This window comes from Cibotium barometz, chromosome 21 (genome assembly GCF_041138505.1).
Source record: "Cibotium barometz isolate CiBa-2024 chromosome 21, ASM4113850v1, whole genome shotgun sequence".
Classification (NCBI taxonomy): Eukaryota; Viridiplantae; Streptophyta; class Polypodiopsida; order Cyatheales; family Cibotiaceae; genus Cibotium; species Cibotium barometz.
In genome coordinates this window covers 37,720,107-37,737,585 of record NC_141066.1, presented here as the reverse complement: position 1 = coordinate 37,737,585, position 17,479 = coordinate 37,720,107, and the positions used below count along the sequence as shown (strand labels likewise).

The window sequence follows — 17,479 nt, the reverse complement described above, 5'->3', positions numbered from 1 at the left end:
TTAAGTCATCATTATCATCATTTAAACACCCTAACAATCACTATCCAACCCACAAATGTTGAAATAGTATAGACCTACCTACAAACCCATGACCCTGACCAATCCCAAGATTGTAGTGGTGAAAATTGTCTCGTGCCGCTACTTAATGGCCTAATAACAACGGACATAGGCACCTGGACCAAGAAACCATCTAGGTCAAGTTGTAGAGCAATGCATGGGGTAGGCTTATACCAAACGTCTTGGTGATAAACCCATGAAAAGATAGCAACCAATACAACCAAAAGTAGAGAGAGAGGTTTGGGGTGGGGGGGGGGGGGGGGGGGGGGGGGAGGGAGGGAGGGAGGGAGGGAAGAAGAAGAAGAAGGGATGTGTTAACACCCTTGGTGGGAAGCTAAAATGGCCTATGGGAAAACAAGCAAAACAAGAAAAGTTATCATGTACAAGATGCATCTATATTGAGTAGGGAGATCAAGGAGTCTTTTAGCTCCCCATTGCCAAAACCTATCGCTCACGTTGCAATACCCATCACTAATGGCTAGCATCTTACTTCATGGAAGCTCTGAGTATGCATGCAATTCCACCTTTTCCACACAGCCCTCTACATGCTTGCTAGACTAAATGTGTAATAAACTCGTCTGCCTAGGGGGTCTGTCAAGTGCCATTCTGCCATGTCTCGCTAGAAAGGTGACATATTCAACTCTTATTACGCTCCTAGGCCAACACCTTTGCACCAGGGGTAAAATTAGTAATTCCATTTATGAATCTTAAATCCCAAGTGCATCTCATCCCATAGACCACGTGTCCCTAGGAGAAGCTTTCCTTCATGTCTCATACACTTCTTGGACTTCCTCAGAACTGTGCAATTTCTAGAAAGAGAATAGATGGGGAGTAAGGGGGTTGGACGTAAGGGTCATCCATCATTATAGAATGTAGTGTCTAGATTTTTTCGATTTTCCTTTACAGGAACATACGACACAGGATGAAAGCTTTGTATTAATCAATCATATAGAAGAAAGCATAGTAGAGTATGTCACAACTATAAATGAATGAGAACATCAAAGCATTGAATTTGGGAGCAAGGCAACAGAAAAGCAAGGTCTTATTCCATACTCTCACACTAACTCAAAAGAGCTTTCAATCGAGAACTAAAAGATTGAATTTCCAGGAGAGTCCTCTAAAGATAAACAGGAAACAAGCTTGAGGAAGAAAGCAATTTTGGTGCAATTGCTAACTTTTAAAGAATAGCACCAAATGATCTTGCCAAGATCCAGAAAGCCACAGAACCAAGGGTTGCATGATGCCAGGACATTGATGGTCATGATTGTTGAGTTCCCTTGAATAAGTCCAACCTTCAAAAGAGATGTGCTTTGGATACTATACTTCCACTATACATGAAAGGAAGAGTGGGAATACAGCTGCTATACATCTTACAATCACTGCTGGCAGCTCCAGTAATAAAAGAAAACTAGATTGAGAGTAGCATTCAATCATGCCAATCTTGCGTTGTACAGCAAGCCAAATTGAAAGACAAATTTCCCTTCTCCATTGATATACATCCTTGCAGAGAACTTTAAGGGGCCCAACTGACTGACTGACGAGAACCAAGGCCCGACACACCATAGGCATTGACCGGATCTGACTCCACCCAATAGTCCATCAAGGGTCGGTGTTCAAGTTCTTCATCATGGACAGACACAAAGTCCGGCACCTCCACTTGCCCTTTCTTTATGTGATCCCAAAGAAACTCTATGCGACTGATGTAATTTAGCTTGTAATATAGCCTGCAGTTCAAGCAGCAAGTCTATTAGAGACAAAAAGAAATGGCCCACAGCTAGACCATATATATATATATATGTATGTATGTATGTATTCTGCTGAATTATTTTTAAAAATGGGAAAAAAAAACTTCAAGTCATTTTCTGTGGAAATGTGTGCCATAGGAGCATTACATGGGTTGCAAGACTATTGGTGCTGTGGAAATGCTACCCAAAGCGAGATGTATTCTGCTGAATTATTTTGAAAAATGGAAAAAACAAACTTCAAATCTCATTTTCTGTGGAAATGTGTGCCATAGGAGCATTACATGAGTTGCAAAGACTATTGGTGCTGTGGAAATGCTACCCAAAGCGAGATGTGCAATGAAAGGCTTGCAAACACCATTGCGAGTCGCCTACATAGCTTTCTTGGCCTGCTCCGCCCGCCTCTGCCCAGTTCTCTGGTAGCCGCCAGCCGGACTTGTCTCCATGGCCATGGTCACGTAGAGTTGTTGATGACTTCTGTTCCTGCGTACATACTGGTCTCTTCTGCAGCATTGTTGGCTGGCCTGAAGGTGTCGACGCCAGCTGTCCACCCGGCAGGTGTGGTTGCAGCAGCTATGAAGAACGAGCATAGACCCGCCCTGATCTGCTGCTAGCAATGGCTTCCCAACTGCGTTGTGCATCTCCTATGACATCACCATTAGCATCTCATTTCAACCTCCCTCTGCTTCTACATCATGGCACTATCAATAGCAACAATTGTCACAGATTCTTTGGCATCTTTGGCACCGGGTTCCCTACCTGGCAAACCAAGATGCAGCTCTTGCTGATGCGAGAGGGAGTATGGGAAGCAGTCTCAGGAGATGACCAAGATCTAGGAGATATTGAACCAGACATGCAAAAGATGTGGCGGCAACACAATGAAAGAGCCATCGCCATGATCGGCCTAAGCCTTGCAAATTCCTTGGTGCATCACATAGACTTCAAATCCACAGCCAAGCAAATCTGGTCGAAAACGGAAGGTATCTTCGGTAATAAAATCACTAACTCTAAAGTTTAAGTTTTATGATCTTAATATGAATGAAAATGAAGAGTTAAGTGATCATCTGGCCAAGTTTGGGTCTAGTCCAGCAACTTGCTAGTCTTAAATGTGAGCCTGAAGACGAAGACAAGGCTGTTGTACTCATTAAGAGTATGCGAGGAGTCACTGGGTATGAGTAGACTTTGGAAATCCTTCATGTGGAAACCACTGTAATTCATCTCGGATGCACAGGAGTGTGTATGACAGCCCATATGGCTCTTCCACAAGCACATAACCCTGTAAACCAGCCCATGTGGCTCATTCATGAGCTCATAAACTTGTAAACCAGCACATGTGGCTCATCCATGAGTGCATAAACCAGTATAACAGCCTGTATGTCGCATCCATGAGCGCCAAAACCTGTAAAACAACTTGAATATTGCATAAAACCAAAAATTTCAGCAAGCTTTAGGACTGTTTTGATGAAAAACAACCATCCGGGGTGTGCAAGATGGTGTAGGGTAGTGAAAATTATCTTCCCCAAGCCGGATATGGCTATGGTAGGCATAGAAATGAAGAGAAATGGTGAAAAATCAGAGTTTTCAGCCTCCAAAAACTTATATACCGTCATAGGCCAAATGAATCTGAACTTACGAATAATTTAAAAGAAAGACGAGAATCACCAAAAACAAACAAAATTTTAAAAAAAATAAATAGAAAGGCTTAATAGAGACACCCAAGAAATAATAATAATAATAATAGTAATAATAACTTGCAAAACTTTAAAAAAGGCTTAATAGTAATAATAGTTTTCAGCCTTCAAAAACTTGCTTGAAGCTCAAACTCGCCCAAGAGATGACTCTCTCATGTTCAAATAAGCAAGAAAATGCTACAATGCCATGTGTAGAGCTGAATTGACAAGTGTGAGGACACTTGTCTCACTTTAATTCTCTCATCTGCCACATGTTCCAAATCCAAAGGCCAAAAATTCCACAATCTTCAACTCTAAAGATATCCCAGACGATAGCTAATTTCACAATGGTACTTTGGCAATACTCGATCTCTACCGAATTCCAGAGGTAATGACACGAACGAAAATTCCATTGGAGATTGCCAAAAATAGCAACTTCCTCCTAAAACTTAGGAGATAATCTCTCTATGTTCCACCACATGAGAAATACATGTAAGCACCATGTCGAAATCGGTTTCATTGCTCGATCTCTCCCAAATCCTCAAGAGTTCGCAATACATACTTTCCACTTGACACTTGAGCTCCAAAGCCCATTTTTGTGTCCAAGAAACCGTCTTGAGTGGTTGGACCATGCTACGAACACTTGGTCCTCTATACTAGATAATCCCCCATTCCCAAAGCTTGTACATTATTGATCTTTTGGGTATCCAAAGCCATTCACACATAAATTCTAGAGATGCCCAAAATGGTGATAACCACAAACTATGAAAGCCTAGTGGCTTTGCTTCTTGAGAAGAATAGAAGGAATAAAGAGGAAGAGCAAGCTAGCAGCAGCCTTGACCACAAAAAGGGTTTTGTCCGAGTACAAAATAGAAAAGCAATAAAAAGATCCTATGCAAGTACTGCAAACGAATGGGCCACAAAGAAGCAAACTGCTTTAAAAAGCTTGAAAAAGAGCAAGAAAAGCACCATGCAAATCTTGTTACTCATTCTATCCCCATAACTTGCATGTGCAACTCTCTAACCCTAATACATTCCACAGTATTTTGGTAACTAAAAGAAGAATTTTTTCTTTTCTTTGTTTTTCTTTTTTTCTTTTTTGGGAGGGGAGGGGGGTGGTGTGTCCAAACCATTGACCAGTAATATGCCATGTGATCGTGCCCTCCTCTCTTGAGAAGAGGGACCAGTGCTCAAGTTGAAGACCTAGCCTAGGATTAGGGTTAGGTAGGCCTAAGGGAATGGAAGATGTCCATGCCGTCTATGTATGCACACACACACACACACACACACACACACACACACACAGAGAGAACAAAGCTAGAGAGAAAGTGTACTGCACGACTCAATGATGTTTATTGATGTGATATTTTAGATACACCAAGTAAATGTTTTTATAACCTTTGAAGGTTCTTTTGCATGACATAAGCAATGATGTCAAGCAAGTATAAATATCTAGATATTATGTGAACCACTATAAGAGTGGGTTCACACCAAAACACACATTACACATAAGTGAGTGTTCATGCTCTTTTTAGGAATGTACACACACAATGGTTGAAACACAAACATGGATACATACACACGACAAGACACATGATGGACACATACACATACGACTCCGAATCCCAACAAAGCTCCCTTTTGAGCGAAGGTGGTGAGACCAGAACGCAAGAGAAAGATACTACCTTCTAACCCTAACCCGATTACATGCTCTATCAAAGCCGACTCATCATGCACACCTCCCATGTCATGATAGCCCTCCAATCACATAATGCAACCGAGGTACAAGGCCAACACTTTAGTCACCCCCTAGCTCCTAACTGGGATAATGAAAATACAAAGAGTTTTATAAGACAAGGCGCACAGAACGAATATTTATTACATATCTTTAACATCCCGGGGCTAGAGGATCCATGACTGAACACACATACAAACATAAATATTTAGGAAAAAAAGATAAATCTCCGAAGTTGGAAGATACCCCCTGCACAACTGTTGCACACGTGTGCACAACACTCCTATTCCTTAATGATGTTATCACTGAAGTCCTAAACAAGAATGCCCCAAAAAAAAATCATTTAGCCCATGGGAACAGCAACTTAGGTCGTTTAGCCCATGACTCTCCTGCCATCTCCTCCTAACCAAAGAAAGTTTTAGACTAGCCGTTGCACCAGGCTAATGCAGGAACGATGGAAGCCCCAACAGGAGGTGATGTACCACATGGTGGCAAGAAGGACCTGGTTGGCTACTATGGCCCAGCCAACGAGGGAGAGGCAAGTTGTGCTTCAATAGAGAAGTTTCCTCTGGATGCTTAGGAGGAGGGGGTTAATCTGCTGCTCCACTGTGATCTCAAGGCCCACCTGACACCCAAAGTAGTGTACTCCAGTGGTCGGAGAGATCTACTAAAACTGTCTATTGGCCTCCAAGTCGGGGTGGGCACAAAAACCACATGACTTGTGCCAGTTGATTTGGGCTGCTACGGCATGACAACAATCCTCTATGGCGAAGGTTGTTCCCCGAACCCTCCAACAAACTTGGAATCAAGGAGCTCTTCGAGAGTGCAGATGGGGAGGCAAAGACCTTGGAGTCCTGTATCCTACACCTAAAGGTAAAAATGCATCACCTCTACTACGAAGAGCAAAAGGAAAGGCGCAAAAGGGCAGCCCTGCTGCACCAAGCCTGAAATGGCAAATTAGTCTACACATGCAGACCCTTCTACATGCAATGTACTAATGCTATGTGCAAGACATGGTTGCAAGAAACAATAATGCAAACCCTAGGCTGACCTCGCTGCCTGCAAAACTTAACACACATGTGAAAAGCCTTAGAATCAGCAAACACAAGCTCCTAGGAGACGACCTACTTGATGCTTTGATACCAGTGTAACATGACTATGAAAGCTGAATAGAATAATGCTAAGCAAACAAAGATCTAACTCAGCAAACACACAATAGAGAAGACCATATAGATCTAATCTATTGTATATTGCCAAAACATGAATATGTACAATGACATTACAAATCCTAAACTATGTGCAAGACTATGCAAATCACTGATGAGACACCTTTGTTGTTGCTTGAGACGCTAGCTTGCAAACCCTATCTCTCACACTTGAGAATGACTTTCTGCCTGCCTATTTATAGGTGACTTCCGGGTTGGTGCATTGGTTTCTGATAGTCAGCTTACTGGACATCTCCGCGACTATCACATGTATGCGTTAAAAGTCTAGCATGTGGACATGGACCTTCTTGCATCCACGTCAGGCAAGATGGTCCAATTTGGATAGTCCAATAGGCACCCGGAGGTGCCCAGGACATGCACAATGGATGGGACACAAGTTGGGCACATTATGAATATGTTTAATAACCTTTTGGATGTTTTTTGGGGGTCAGAAAAGGGTTGGTGCAACATACTATCAAATACCTATATAAAGGCAGGTCAAGGGTCATTAAGCTTCCACTAGCTAGTGTCCGAAGTCCACAAGTAAGGCAGGACAGAGAGATTGTGGATCGCCAAGAAGGGAAGTGTGGAGCAGCAACATACATATGGCAATAGTTTGCATGCATATTAGGTCAAATCTTAGGCACGCAAGAGTCTCATTCAGCAGATTTTTTGACATACTATCACATGCACTCTGCACTCAATCCATGGTGACAAACAGGCTCATCATCAGCAGTGCAACAGTTGTACATTATTAGAACCCAGTAGGATGATATTTGTCGTATGCCGTGACCCCATTGTATATCCTCAGTCCAGGATAAGTCACGCACGAGCTACGTAGGTCCATTCCTTAGCCTTAGCGGGTCAGTCAGTCAAAATCAAGTCCCTTAACCCACTTGGAGAGAATCATTCATGCGTGTAGAGTCAGTAGAAGCCTTCGGGTTGCATCAAAAAGCACTCTGCATCTCCTGCATAATATGCATTCATATGCCTGTGCATCATTTAGAACATCCCAGAAGCCTTAGGGAATTTACTAGGATTTATCTGGTATTTTTCCCATATTTTATGGTATTTATTTAGCATTTAATGTCATTTATAAACATAAAGTTTATTAAATTATGACCAGCCAACTTGACCAACCCCTATCTAGTATAAATAGGCTTGCATAGGGCTTAGTTCTTCATTCAGTCTTCAGTGAGCTAGGCACCCTTCGCCTTAGGAGCATCCCCGCCTTCAGCCCTAAACTAATCCAACACCATTGGAGCTTCTGTGTTTGCTTCTCCAGCCTTGAGAACCTGCGTTTTGCTTCAATCAGCCGTACAGCAGTACTTGTACATCAACGCAGCAGTCCAGTAGACATTCAGCAGCTCAGCAATCCTTGCAAATCATAGGCGCAGCCATTCAGCACTTCCACAGGTCCCAAAACAGCATATATATCTGCGTTTTTGCATACATCACAGCCGCCTGCAGTTCAGTTCAGTCCAGCCCTGCGTTTACAGTTCCACAACAGTCATACAGTCTGCGTTTCAGTCCAACATCAGTTCTACAACAGTATTCAGCCCTACAGCAGTGCCTCCGCCTTTTGTGCATCATCCATACATGCTACAATCATCTGGTGAAGGTAACATATCATTCATAAGCATTTTCAGCATAGTTACATAGCTTAGAACAGTCCACCGCAGTCCTTTCTCAACCTCAGGTGTGCAGCCCTTCCTCATGCCCTTGGGAAGAGTGCATAGGCTCGAGATCAGTTCATTGAGGTGTTTCTACAGCCGTGTACAGTTCAGCCAAGCTTCCGATCCTCCGAGATCTTGCATTTGGCTTATCTACAGTCCACAATCATTCTATCTAAAGTAATAAAGCAAATACTATCTCGTTATCAAGATAGGGGGCCCTTCAGTAGGTAATTTGGGACCCAATCTGGTGTACAGTTCTCATATATCTCTCTTTCATCTCTTTAAAGTTTGAAGTATTAAAGTGGATTGCTAAACTCACGATACAGAAGACGGTGTGAGCATTTGTGTGACAAGATCTTCCAATACAAAGACTTCCATTGCATATTACATTGGTATCAGATTCAGATTGTCCACACACACCGTATCCTAGCATGCGGGCATCCTTGGATGGTTAGCTTGCGTTCCGGTACGACCACCGACTTCAGCATCATGTCTACAGAAGAGAGTACTCATCAGCCGGAAGACGTCTCCTCCGAAGGAGACCAAGTTCTTCCGCCTACAGCAGACACCATAGCTCTTCTTAGAGCTCAGAACCAGATGCTCATGGAGCGTCTCCAACTCTTGAAGGCAGCAGCAGCACGTCCTTCTCCGCCTCCAGCAACACCCGACTACATCTCCCTCTTCTTTCAGATGGAACAACAAAGGAGAGAAGATGAGGCCCGAAGGAAAGAAGAAAAAGCAGAAAGACGAGACTATGAGGAAGCCCAACACAGGATCGACGAAGACCGGCATCAGGCTGAACTCGCCGCTCGAGAACACCAACGTGAGCTTGATCGAGAATGTATGTTACTCGAGCACCAACGGGAAAAGGGGGTCATACACTTGAGGTATCAGCAGCTCTCCTTAGTCTCCCCAGTCATAGGTGTCACCAGCCAGCAATCCGCAGTAGCATCAACCACCGTCATTCACAGTCAACCAAACTTCAGTAAGTATGATGGTAAGTGTGATCATTCATCAGTTTACTGCTCATTTTCCATTAGCTAGGATCACAAACCCACAAGATAAAGTCCACTTAGCGGCTCCCCATCTCACTGGTGAGGAAGTCACTTGGTGGTAGCATTGGTCTAGTATTCATACAAACCAAGCCACAGGTGTCAGAGCCTTTGACTGGGACATCTTTGTCCATGACCTCAAGACCAGATTTCTCCCACCCCAGTGCATGACCGGTCTGAAAGATGAGTTCTATGGACTCAGACAGAACGGATCCCCAGTGCTTCAGTTTTCCGGAAAGGTTATTACTTTAGCACAACAGTTAGGGCTATCTGCGCAGGCTAAGATGGAGCAATTCATTCGTGGATAAAATTCGGTTCACAGTTCGTAACTTTGAACCAAGTACATATGACCGGGCTCTGACTCTCGCTCAGAATGAAGAAATGAAGATGAATGGAGGCAAGCCCAAGCAGTCATCACAGTCCAGTACCAAACCCCAGCAGGGGAAGGGTGATTCGTCTTCTAAAGACACTAAGACAAACAACAGTCATAGCTCTAGTTCAGGGGGTAAGGAATCCAAGCCTAAGAAAACCCCTCAGGAAAAGGCTCAAGCAGGCATTACTAGAGGTTATCTTCCTCCAGAGAAGCAAAGACAGTATCAGTCAGAAAACCGATGTTTTTTCTCTCATACCTTTGGGCATGGTAAGAAGGATTGTCCAAAAAGGCAAGCAAGCGGAGCAAGCCTCCAAAGAGCCTTCTGTCACAGTTGCCGCTGTATCCCCCGCTCCTCCAGACCCACCTGCTACCACCACTGCAGTGTTCAGATCTTACCTTCTATACATTCCATGTCATCCATGGTACTTGATGCTAAGCAGGAGGGTGAGGCAACAACCACACAGAAAAGCCTAATCCGAGCTTATGGCTCTGCCAAGGGCCGACAGTTCATCATCCTTTTTGACATGGGCAGTTCTGAGGACGCCATCTCTCCCCAGTTGGCTACCAACATGAGCTGTACCTTAGTGCCCTATCATTTGGAGGTAGACGGGTTTACACTTGGTCTTCGCACCCACATATCTCAATAGGCACAGCAGTTTTCTTTTCAAGTTCAAAAGGCCTCATTCCAGCGAGATTTCATTGTCTCTCCTCTTTTGGGATGTGACATGGTCTTAGGAATCCAGTGGTTTCGTCAGTATGAACCTATTCCCAATTGGGGGCAAGACACCTTTATTATCTCTAAAGGTTTTCTTGAGCCTGTCATGATTCGGGGGGATAGGAGCATTCTTGGCGTTCCTATGATTTGCAATACTTGTACGTCAACGCAGCATTCCAGTAGAGATTCAGCAGCTCAGCAGTCCTTGCAAATCATAGGCGCAGCTATTCAGCACTTCCACAGGTCCCAAAACAGCATATATCTCTGCGTTTTTGCATACATCACAGCCGCCTGCAGTTCAGTTCAGTCCAGCCCTGCGTTTACAGTTCCACATCAGTCATACAGTCTGCGTTTCAGTCCAACATCAGTTCTACAACAGTATTCAGCGCTACAGGAGTGCCTCCGCCTTCTGTGCATCATCCATACATGCTATAGTCATCTGGTGAAGGTAACATATTATTCATAAGCATTTTCAGCATAGTTACATAGCTTAGAACAGTCCACCGTAGTCCTTTCTCAGCCTCAGGTGTGCAGCCCTTCCTCATGCCCTTGGGAAGAGTGCATAGGCTCGAGATCAGTTCATTGAGGTGTTTCTACAGCCGTGTACAGCTCAGCCAAGCTTCCGATCCTCCGAGATCTTGTGTTTGGCTTTTTTTTTTTTTTTTTTTTTCCCGGGAAAAAGATCCTTCTATTAGTTAATGAGAAAACGCCATAAGGCTACAAAGCTCACCTCGCAAGGAGGGATAAAACACATTGAACTCCTGAGCTCCACCCCCGTGGCTGGCCGCTCTCTGGGGGGGGCTACCTAGTAGTACATATGGGAGGTGAGAAAAGCCAGACTGGAGGCCTGTAGTGCCAAGTGACATCCTCGCCCCTCGCGGTGAGGAAAGGGCCAGGGTACCAAGTGCGGAGGAAAGCCTTGCGGCGCCCTCTCATGCGATCCGAGTCGCCCTGGAGTTTCCCCCAGTGTCCTCTCAAGGTGTGAATGATGTCCACCCAAAGGGCCTGTATGACCTCCGCCGGTGGAGTCGCCTAGCGGTCAATGGCCTCCCTGCATCGGGCTCCCCATATGTGCCAAGCCGTCATGCTGCTGATCATCTCCCATCTGTGCCCGACCCCCTCCTGAGGGGCTGCCGAAGAGAAGTCTGGCGTCGGAACCACCGCCATCGCCCTGTCAGAGACCTGGATGGTCGCGCTGCCAGGGACGTCCTCATATCCAAGGGCCGGGCCGCTGTCCGTGGCCCACGCCACCGCACCCCACGTCACCAGCATCTCACCTGGTGAGCCTGCAAAAACCATCCTGAGAGCGCGCTGCCAGACCTGCTGTGCCTGTGGGCAATCCCATAAGCAGTGCCGCTGCGACTCCTGTGCATGGCCGCACCGAGGGCAGGACGCTGGGTGTCTGCCAAAAGCTAGCCAAGCCCCCACAGCCAGTCCTCTATGCGCTGTGAGCCAGAGAAAAAGCGTCACCTTCCGGGGCCGGAAGCTAGCCCAAAGGCGCTGCCAGAAGTCCCTAAGAAAGGCAGGGGAGAGCCCCTGTCGCCGCCAATGCTCGGCCGCCGCCGGGGTGCTCGCTATCCTGTGCCTCTGAATCCGCCGCCCCAGCCTCGCTGTGTACTGAAAAAAGGGGATGCCTGGGCTGGTAGGGGCCAAGTAGGGATCTCGCCAAAACCACTCACCTGGATCCCACTGAAGGCGAATAAGAGGCCTGCTGTCCCAAGCCCATAATCTCCAAGAACAGTCCTCCCCTATCGAGGCCGGTGAGGGGTCTACATGCCACTGTCTCTGATGAAAGCCGACCACCCGCACCCTCTGAAGAATACAACCCTGGAGCCCATCCAAATCTAGTCGTGTCCTCTGAAGCTGGCCACCCTCTCCCACCTCGAAAGTGAGTGGGGCGACTCTCTCCGCTGTGCCGCAGACCGCTAGAAGGATCTCATGCCGAGTAAAGACACCCATCCACTGTGGAGGTGGAGGGTCCTGTACTGGGGTCCGCCACTCCCGGGGGATGGCCGCCTCAATGTCCTGTCTCATCAACTCTCTGCCCCTCATCCCACTGAGTCTCCTCTCCTGAGCCTCTAGAGGCAGCTGCTGAAAACATATCCAGTCGTCTAGGGACTGGGCTGGGCCGGAGCTCAACGGGCCCCACGACACGTGAGACCGCGATCCAACCATATGGCCACTGGGAAGTCGAATCAAGGGGTTCCAGATCAATGGCTGCCTCAGGCGCTCCTCATCGGTGCCCGGAGGAGTCTGGAAGAGTGACGGCCTCAGATGCGACCAGGCCCTCAGAAGGCTAGCTGCAAAACGCTCCTCGAAGCCAAGGCCCACTCCTCTGGATCGCTGCTCTATAAAGATCCACCTAATGCTGGGGGTCCAGGGGCCGCTAAGACAAGGGGTGCGGCTGAGCATCCTGGAAACAAGAAACTCCTTCCACGGCTCAGCGCCTGGCAGGAGGCCACGAACTACCAACTTGCCAAGCAATGCTCGGCTTTGGCAAATAGGATCAACAATGCCCAGGCCGCCTCTCTCCCTCGGCTGAGTGATCACCGCCCACGCCACCTTGGCCCTGGCGGGCCGCCCGTCGCCACCGGACCAAAGAAAGTTCCTGATGAGCCGCTGCACCTGGCCAATGCAAGCCCGAGAGAAGGCCCAGCAGGAAGTGATGTACCACATAGTAGCAAGCAGAACCTGGTTGGCCACAACTACTCGGCCAGCCAGAGATAAACGAGCGGTACTCCAATACAGAAGCTTCTTCCGAATGCTCAGAAGAAGGGGGGCTATCTGCTGCTCCGGAGATATGTCAATGCCCACATAACATCCCAAATAACGCACTGTAGTGCCGGGGGGCAGCCACTGAAAACCGTCAACTGGCCTCCAAGTCGGGGGGGGCATAGAGCTGACCCACAGCCCACACGACTTGTGCCAGTTGATCAAAGCGCCCAAAGCTCTGCAAAACCTGTCCATGGCTAAGGCGAAGCGGCGGAGGTTCTCCTCACCTCCCTGAAGATAGACAGCAGTGTCATCCGCAAACTCCGAGTCTAGGAGCTCCTCCGAGGTACGGATGGGAAGCTGGAGGCCCCGCAAACCTGTATCCTGTGTCGTCAAAAAAGTGCTCATGGCCTCCGCCACAAAAAGAAAAAGAAAGGGCGCTAAGGGACACCCCTGCCGCACCGAGCGCGAGAGCTGGAACCTCTCTCCGCGCACGCCCTGTATCAGCACCTGGCTATGAGCCGATGAGTAGAGTGCAGAGACCCCACGGATCCACTGAGGGGGGAAGCCCATCCTCTCCATAGTGCCTTCCAAGAAGGCCCAGTCCACCCGATCATATGCCTTCTCGAAGTCGAGAAGGAGCACTGCCAGATCCTCCTGTCGAAATCTAGCCAGAGCCGTAGCCTCCCAGAAGGAGAAAATGTTATCCAGAATGCTCCTATCCTGGATGAAGCCGGTCTGCGTGGAGTGGATGATGTCCGGAAGGTGAGGCTGAAGCCGCCTGCTGATCGCCTTAGCTAGGACCTTGTAGGCCGTGCCTAGCAAGGTGATCGGTCTCCACTGTCTAATCTCCAGTCTGTCTCCTCCCTCTTTGGGGATCAAGTGGATCAACCCCTCAGCCATGCTGTCCGGCATGACTCCTGACTCCATAATCTCCTGGAATGCCAATCTGAAGCCCCTGTGTAAGAGGCCCCAGTACCTCTGGAAGAAAGCCACCGAAAGACCGTCCTCTCCTGGGCATTTGCCCCGAGGTAATGCCTGAAGAGCCTCCTCCAGTTCCGTATCCGAGAAGGGGGAGAGAAGGGAGTGCTGTAAATGGGCCGGCACAACCGGTCTCGTGAAGCTCCAGACTGCCTCCCGAGCCTCTCTCACCCTGTCATCTGCTGGCTCAGCAGAGAGAAGGTCCCTGTAAAAATCTGTGGCTATAGCCCGAACCCTGGGGGGATCCACCACAACCTGGCCATCAGCCTGCCGGAGACGCCTGAGACCCTCTCGTCTGAAGCGAGGCCCTGTCGCCTCAAAGAAATCTCGAGTCACTCTGTCCCCAGCCTGTGTCCAAAAGGAAGCCCGGGCATGGAATCGGAACTCCACCCTCCTCTCCTCGATGGATCTGATCTCCGTGCGAGCAGACTCGATCTGCTCTGAGATCCAAGGGCTCGTAGGATCCCTCTCCTGGAGTCTCTGGAGGGACGCTAGACTCCTCCGTAGGCTCCTCTCCTGCTCTCTGAAGGCCTCCAGCCGGTCCAAGGCAGCCTGTCTGAGCATCTGGCTGATCTCCTGCAAGCCACTGGCAAGATCGCTGGCTGCAGATCCTCTCCTGAACTGCAGCTCCTGCCAGACCTGCTCAACTCTGATCGCAATCTCGGGCTCCTCTATGAGACAATCTGGAATCCGGACGCTCTGGCCCTGCTCTCCTCTCGTGGGGTCCTCGATCTGGAGAAGCACTGGATAGTGGTCTGAAAACGAGGAGCCTGCAAGTATGCCCACTGTGCCACCTCTATCACAGGCCCACTCATCAATGTAAAACCTGTCGATGCGGGATAGGTTAACCCCTGTGGCCCGTCTATCCGAGCGCGAGAAAGATAGGCTCCCCTGCAACCTGCCAAACTCCGGGAGAGTCCACGGATCCTGGCCTCTCAACTGAAGCACTAGTTCCTCCCAGGCAGCTAGCTCCGGCCCATGAATGGTCTCCTGGCTGCCCCCCATCCTGTCCTCTGCATCCTCCAGCATGTTGCAATCCCCTCCGAGGCACCAGTGGTCTGCCAAGGGGAGGGACTGCCTAATGGTGCTCCAGAACTCGGCTCTCCCGGTCGCCCCATTAGGGGCGTAGAAGTTGAGGAAGCCAATGCGGTCTTCCCCAACCCGAAGGATGATCCACTGCGCACGACCCTGGACCAGAATGCCAGAGTCCACAACTTCAGAAAGAAGCTGCTCGCTGACTGAGATGCATACTCCACCCTGGTTCCCCTGGGAGCCATATGCCGGTGACCAAAAAGTGTGACTCCTGCCTGGCAAGATCTTCCCGCAGGTGCGGGTACGCCCGGCAGAAAGGTGGTGCTCCTGGATGAAAAGGATATCGATGGGTCCTCCAACGAGAGCCCTCTGGATCTCCTGGCGAAGTCTGCCCCTGCCAATGTAGCAGCGATGTCCACCGAGACCCTGGATGTTCCATGAGAGGATCCTCATGGATGAGCTATGGCAAGTGAAGCAGCCTCCACTGGCTCACCCCTCTCAGCCGGCCCGGATGATCTGCCCTCCACTCTATGAGTCTTGGGCGCCGGCTTGGAGGGAGAATAATCACTGTCTGTCCGGGTGCGGAGTCTCTCCAAAAAGAGGGTGACCTGTCTCTGTGTCCAGCCCCACTCCGCCTTCGCCCTGTCCAGGGCATAGGCGTGAGACCAATCCTCTGCATATATGTATCTAAAGGTAGGCTGCACCCTCGGGGCGGCATGGAGGAGAATCAGAAGCACCGCCTCAACTGAGGTGTGGACCGGATCCGCCCGCCAGTCTCCTATACCAAACAGGCTCATGCGGGCTGAGTGTAATCGGGTCTGCAATAGGTCCGTGAGCCCCAAGTCACTGAAGTGGTGAGAAAACTCCAGTATCTGATCACGCAAAACTTCCTCTACAGAGTTGCAATCCCATGCTGTGTCTGGGGCAACACTGAGAGGAAAGGAGAAAGCCACCATGCTGCTCACCACAGAGGGAGAACGAGAGGGATGGCACACAACGCAAACTCGCAAGGGCGCGACCAGTGTCTCGAACGGGCCAGCATCCAGCTGGAGGCACCTGAAAAAACCGTAATCCACTGGTAGTCCCATCACTCGCGGGGGCCCCCCAGGGGAGGCTGGAGAGAACTCTGTGGCGGGCGAGGCGAGGATCGCCATCTCCACCGGCCCGGAGTGGCGGTGGAACAGCCGCTGGACTGAGCTCTGGCCTACCCAGCTGCGCTGCCCCGGGGCAGTGGGTGGTCTGGCGAAGTATCCTGGAGAGGCCGAGGGAGGGATGGGGGCTCGTGGCGAGGAGGGGGGAGAGCGAGGAGAGGATGGAGAGGTATCTGCCAGAGGATAGGTGTCAGGGGGGGCCGCCGGGGGAGGCGGGAGGGGGGGGCTGGGGGGGGAGAAGGGAGGGTGGAAGGAGTGCTCTCCGGGTGAGGGGAAGGGGAGCCGGGGGTCGAAGAGTGCGGCCCAGGATCCTCAGGAATCTGCTCCAAGGAGGGGGGGGGGCCCCCCGCGGGGGGAGGCGGGAGCGGGGTCTCCACGTGGGAGGCTCCACCAGCGGCCTCAACGGGCACTGAGTCTGAATCCTCGTCCATCGGGGTGGGACCTGCTGGCCGCCTATCCCTGACAGGAGCATAAGTGCGGATAGGTGCCTGTACGCCAGCCGGAGTCGCCTGTCCGCCAGCCTGTGCTGCCTGCTGGCGTCTGCGACGACGGTCCCTGCGGGCTGGGCGTTTCCGCCGGCGAACCTCCTGCCATCCGCCAGCCTCCTGGGACTGCGCGGCATCCTCCGCCGGGGCCTGCTCGTCAGATGATGGCGCCTGCTGCGACGAGCCAGGGATGTCCGGTCTCTGAAGTGGATGGCCACCCCTCGGGTCTCCTGCTGGGGGTCCAGAGGCGGCATAACGTGAAGGATGAGCCCCCTTGCGGGGACAGGCACGTGCGAGATGGCCCATCTCCCGACATATGTAACACTGGCCGGGGAGGCCCGAATACTCCACGCGCTGTATCATATGTCCTCCAGAAAGACAAGGGAGAAGGATCGTCTTCGGGAGGGACTCCGGTGACGGAACCACAACCCGAATGGCCGGGAGTCCTGCTGCCCGAGCAATCACTGAAGCCGCTGTCTGAGGCGTCTCCACCACCTGCCCGAACGCCTTGCCAATGGATGACAAGAGGGGCAAGTACTCCCTACGGAGTCCAGGAAAACAGATAGTGACGGGGAAACCTGTCGCGCCTGCTAGCGGGTCAGAAGCGGGGTCGAAACCATGAGTCCATCGTGCCAGGAACGCCCGGGAAGAGCGGAGGGCAATGGGGCTCCGAGCCAGCACCATCTGAGCTGCCTGTGGGGACTCGAAATCCACCTGATAGTAGCCTCGTCCCAAAAAATCCACGCTGACGATCTTGGCGGGCACGCCAACAAGGCTGCCTTGCAGAAGGTCGCGAAGCTCTCTCCGCATCGGACGGCTACCCACTATCTTGCAGACCAAGGAGGAGGCCTCAAGAGCGGAAACTGTGGAAACAAACAACTGAAGATCTTCAG

General features: G+C 50.0%; 1 protein-coding gene across 1 annotated transcript in view; it reads right to left on the bottom strand.

The window, feature by feature from the left end:
- Positions 1-1,132: 1,132 nt before the first annotated feature.
- The window catches only part of LOC147627152 (uncharacterized), a 28,137-nt gene continuing 11,790 nt past the window's right edge, over positions 1,133-17,479 (bottom strand). Inside the window, exon 3 of the mRNA XM_086815774.1 lies at positions 1,133-1,781. Within this exon, the coding sequence (XP_086671900.1) occupies positions 1,571-1,781 (211 nt within the window). The 3' untranslated portion in view covers positions 1,133-1,570. The remainder of the gene's footprint in view (positions 1,782-17,479) is intronic.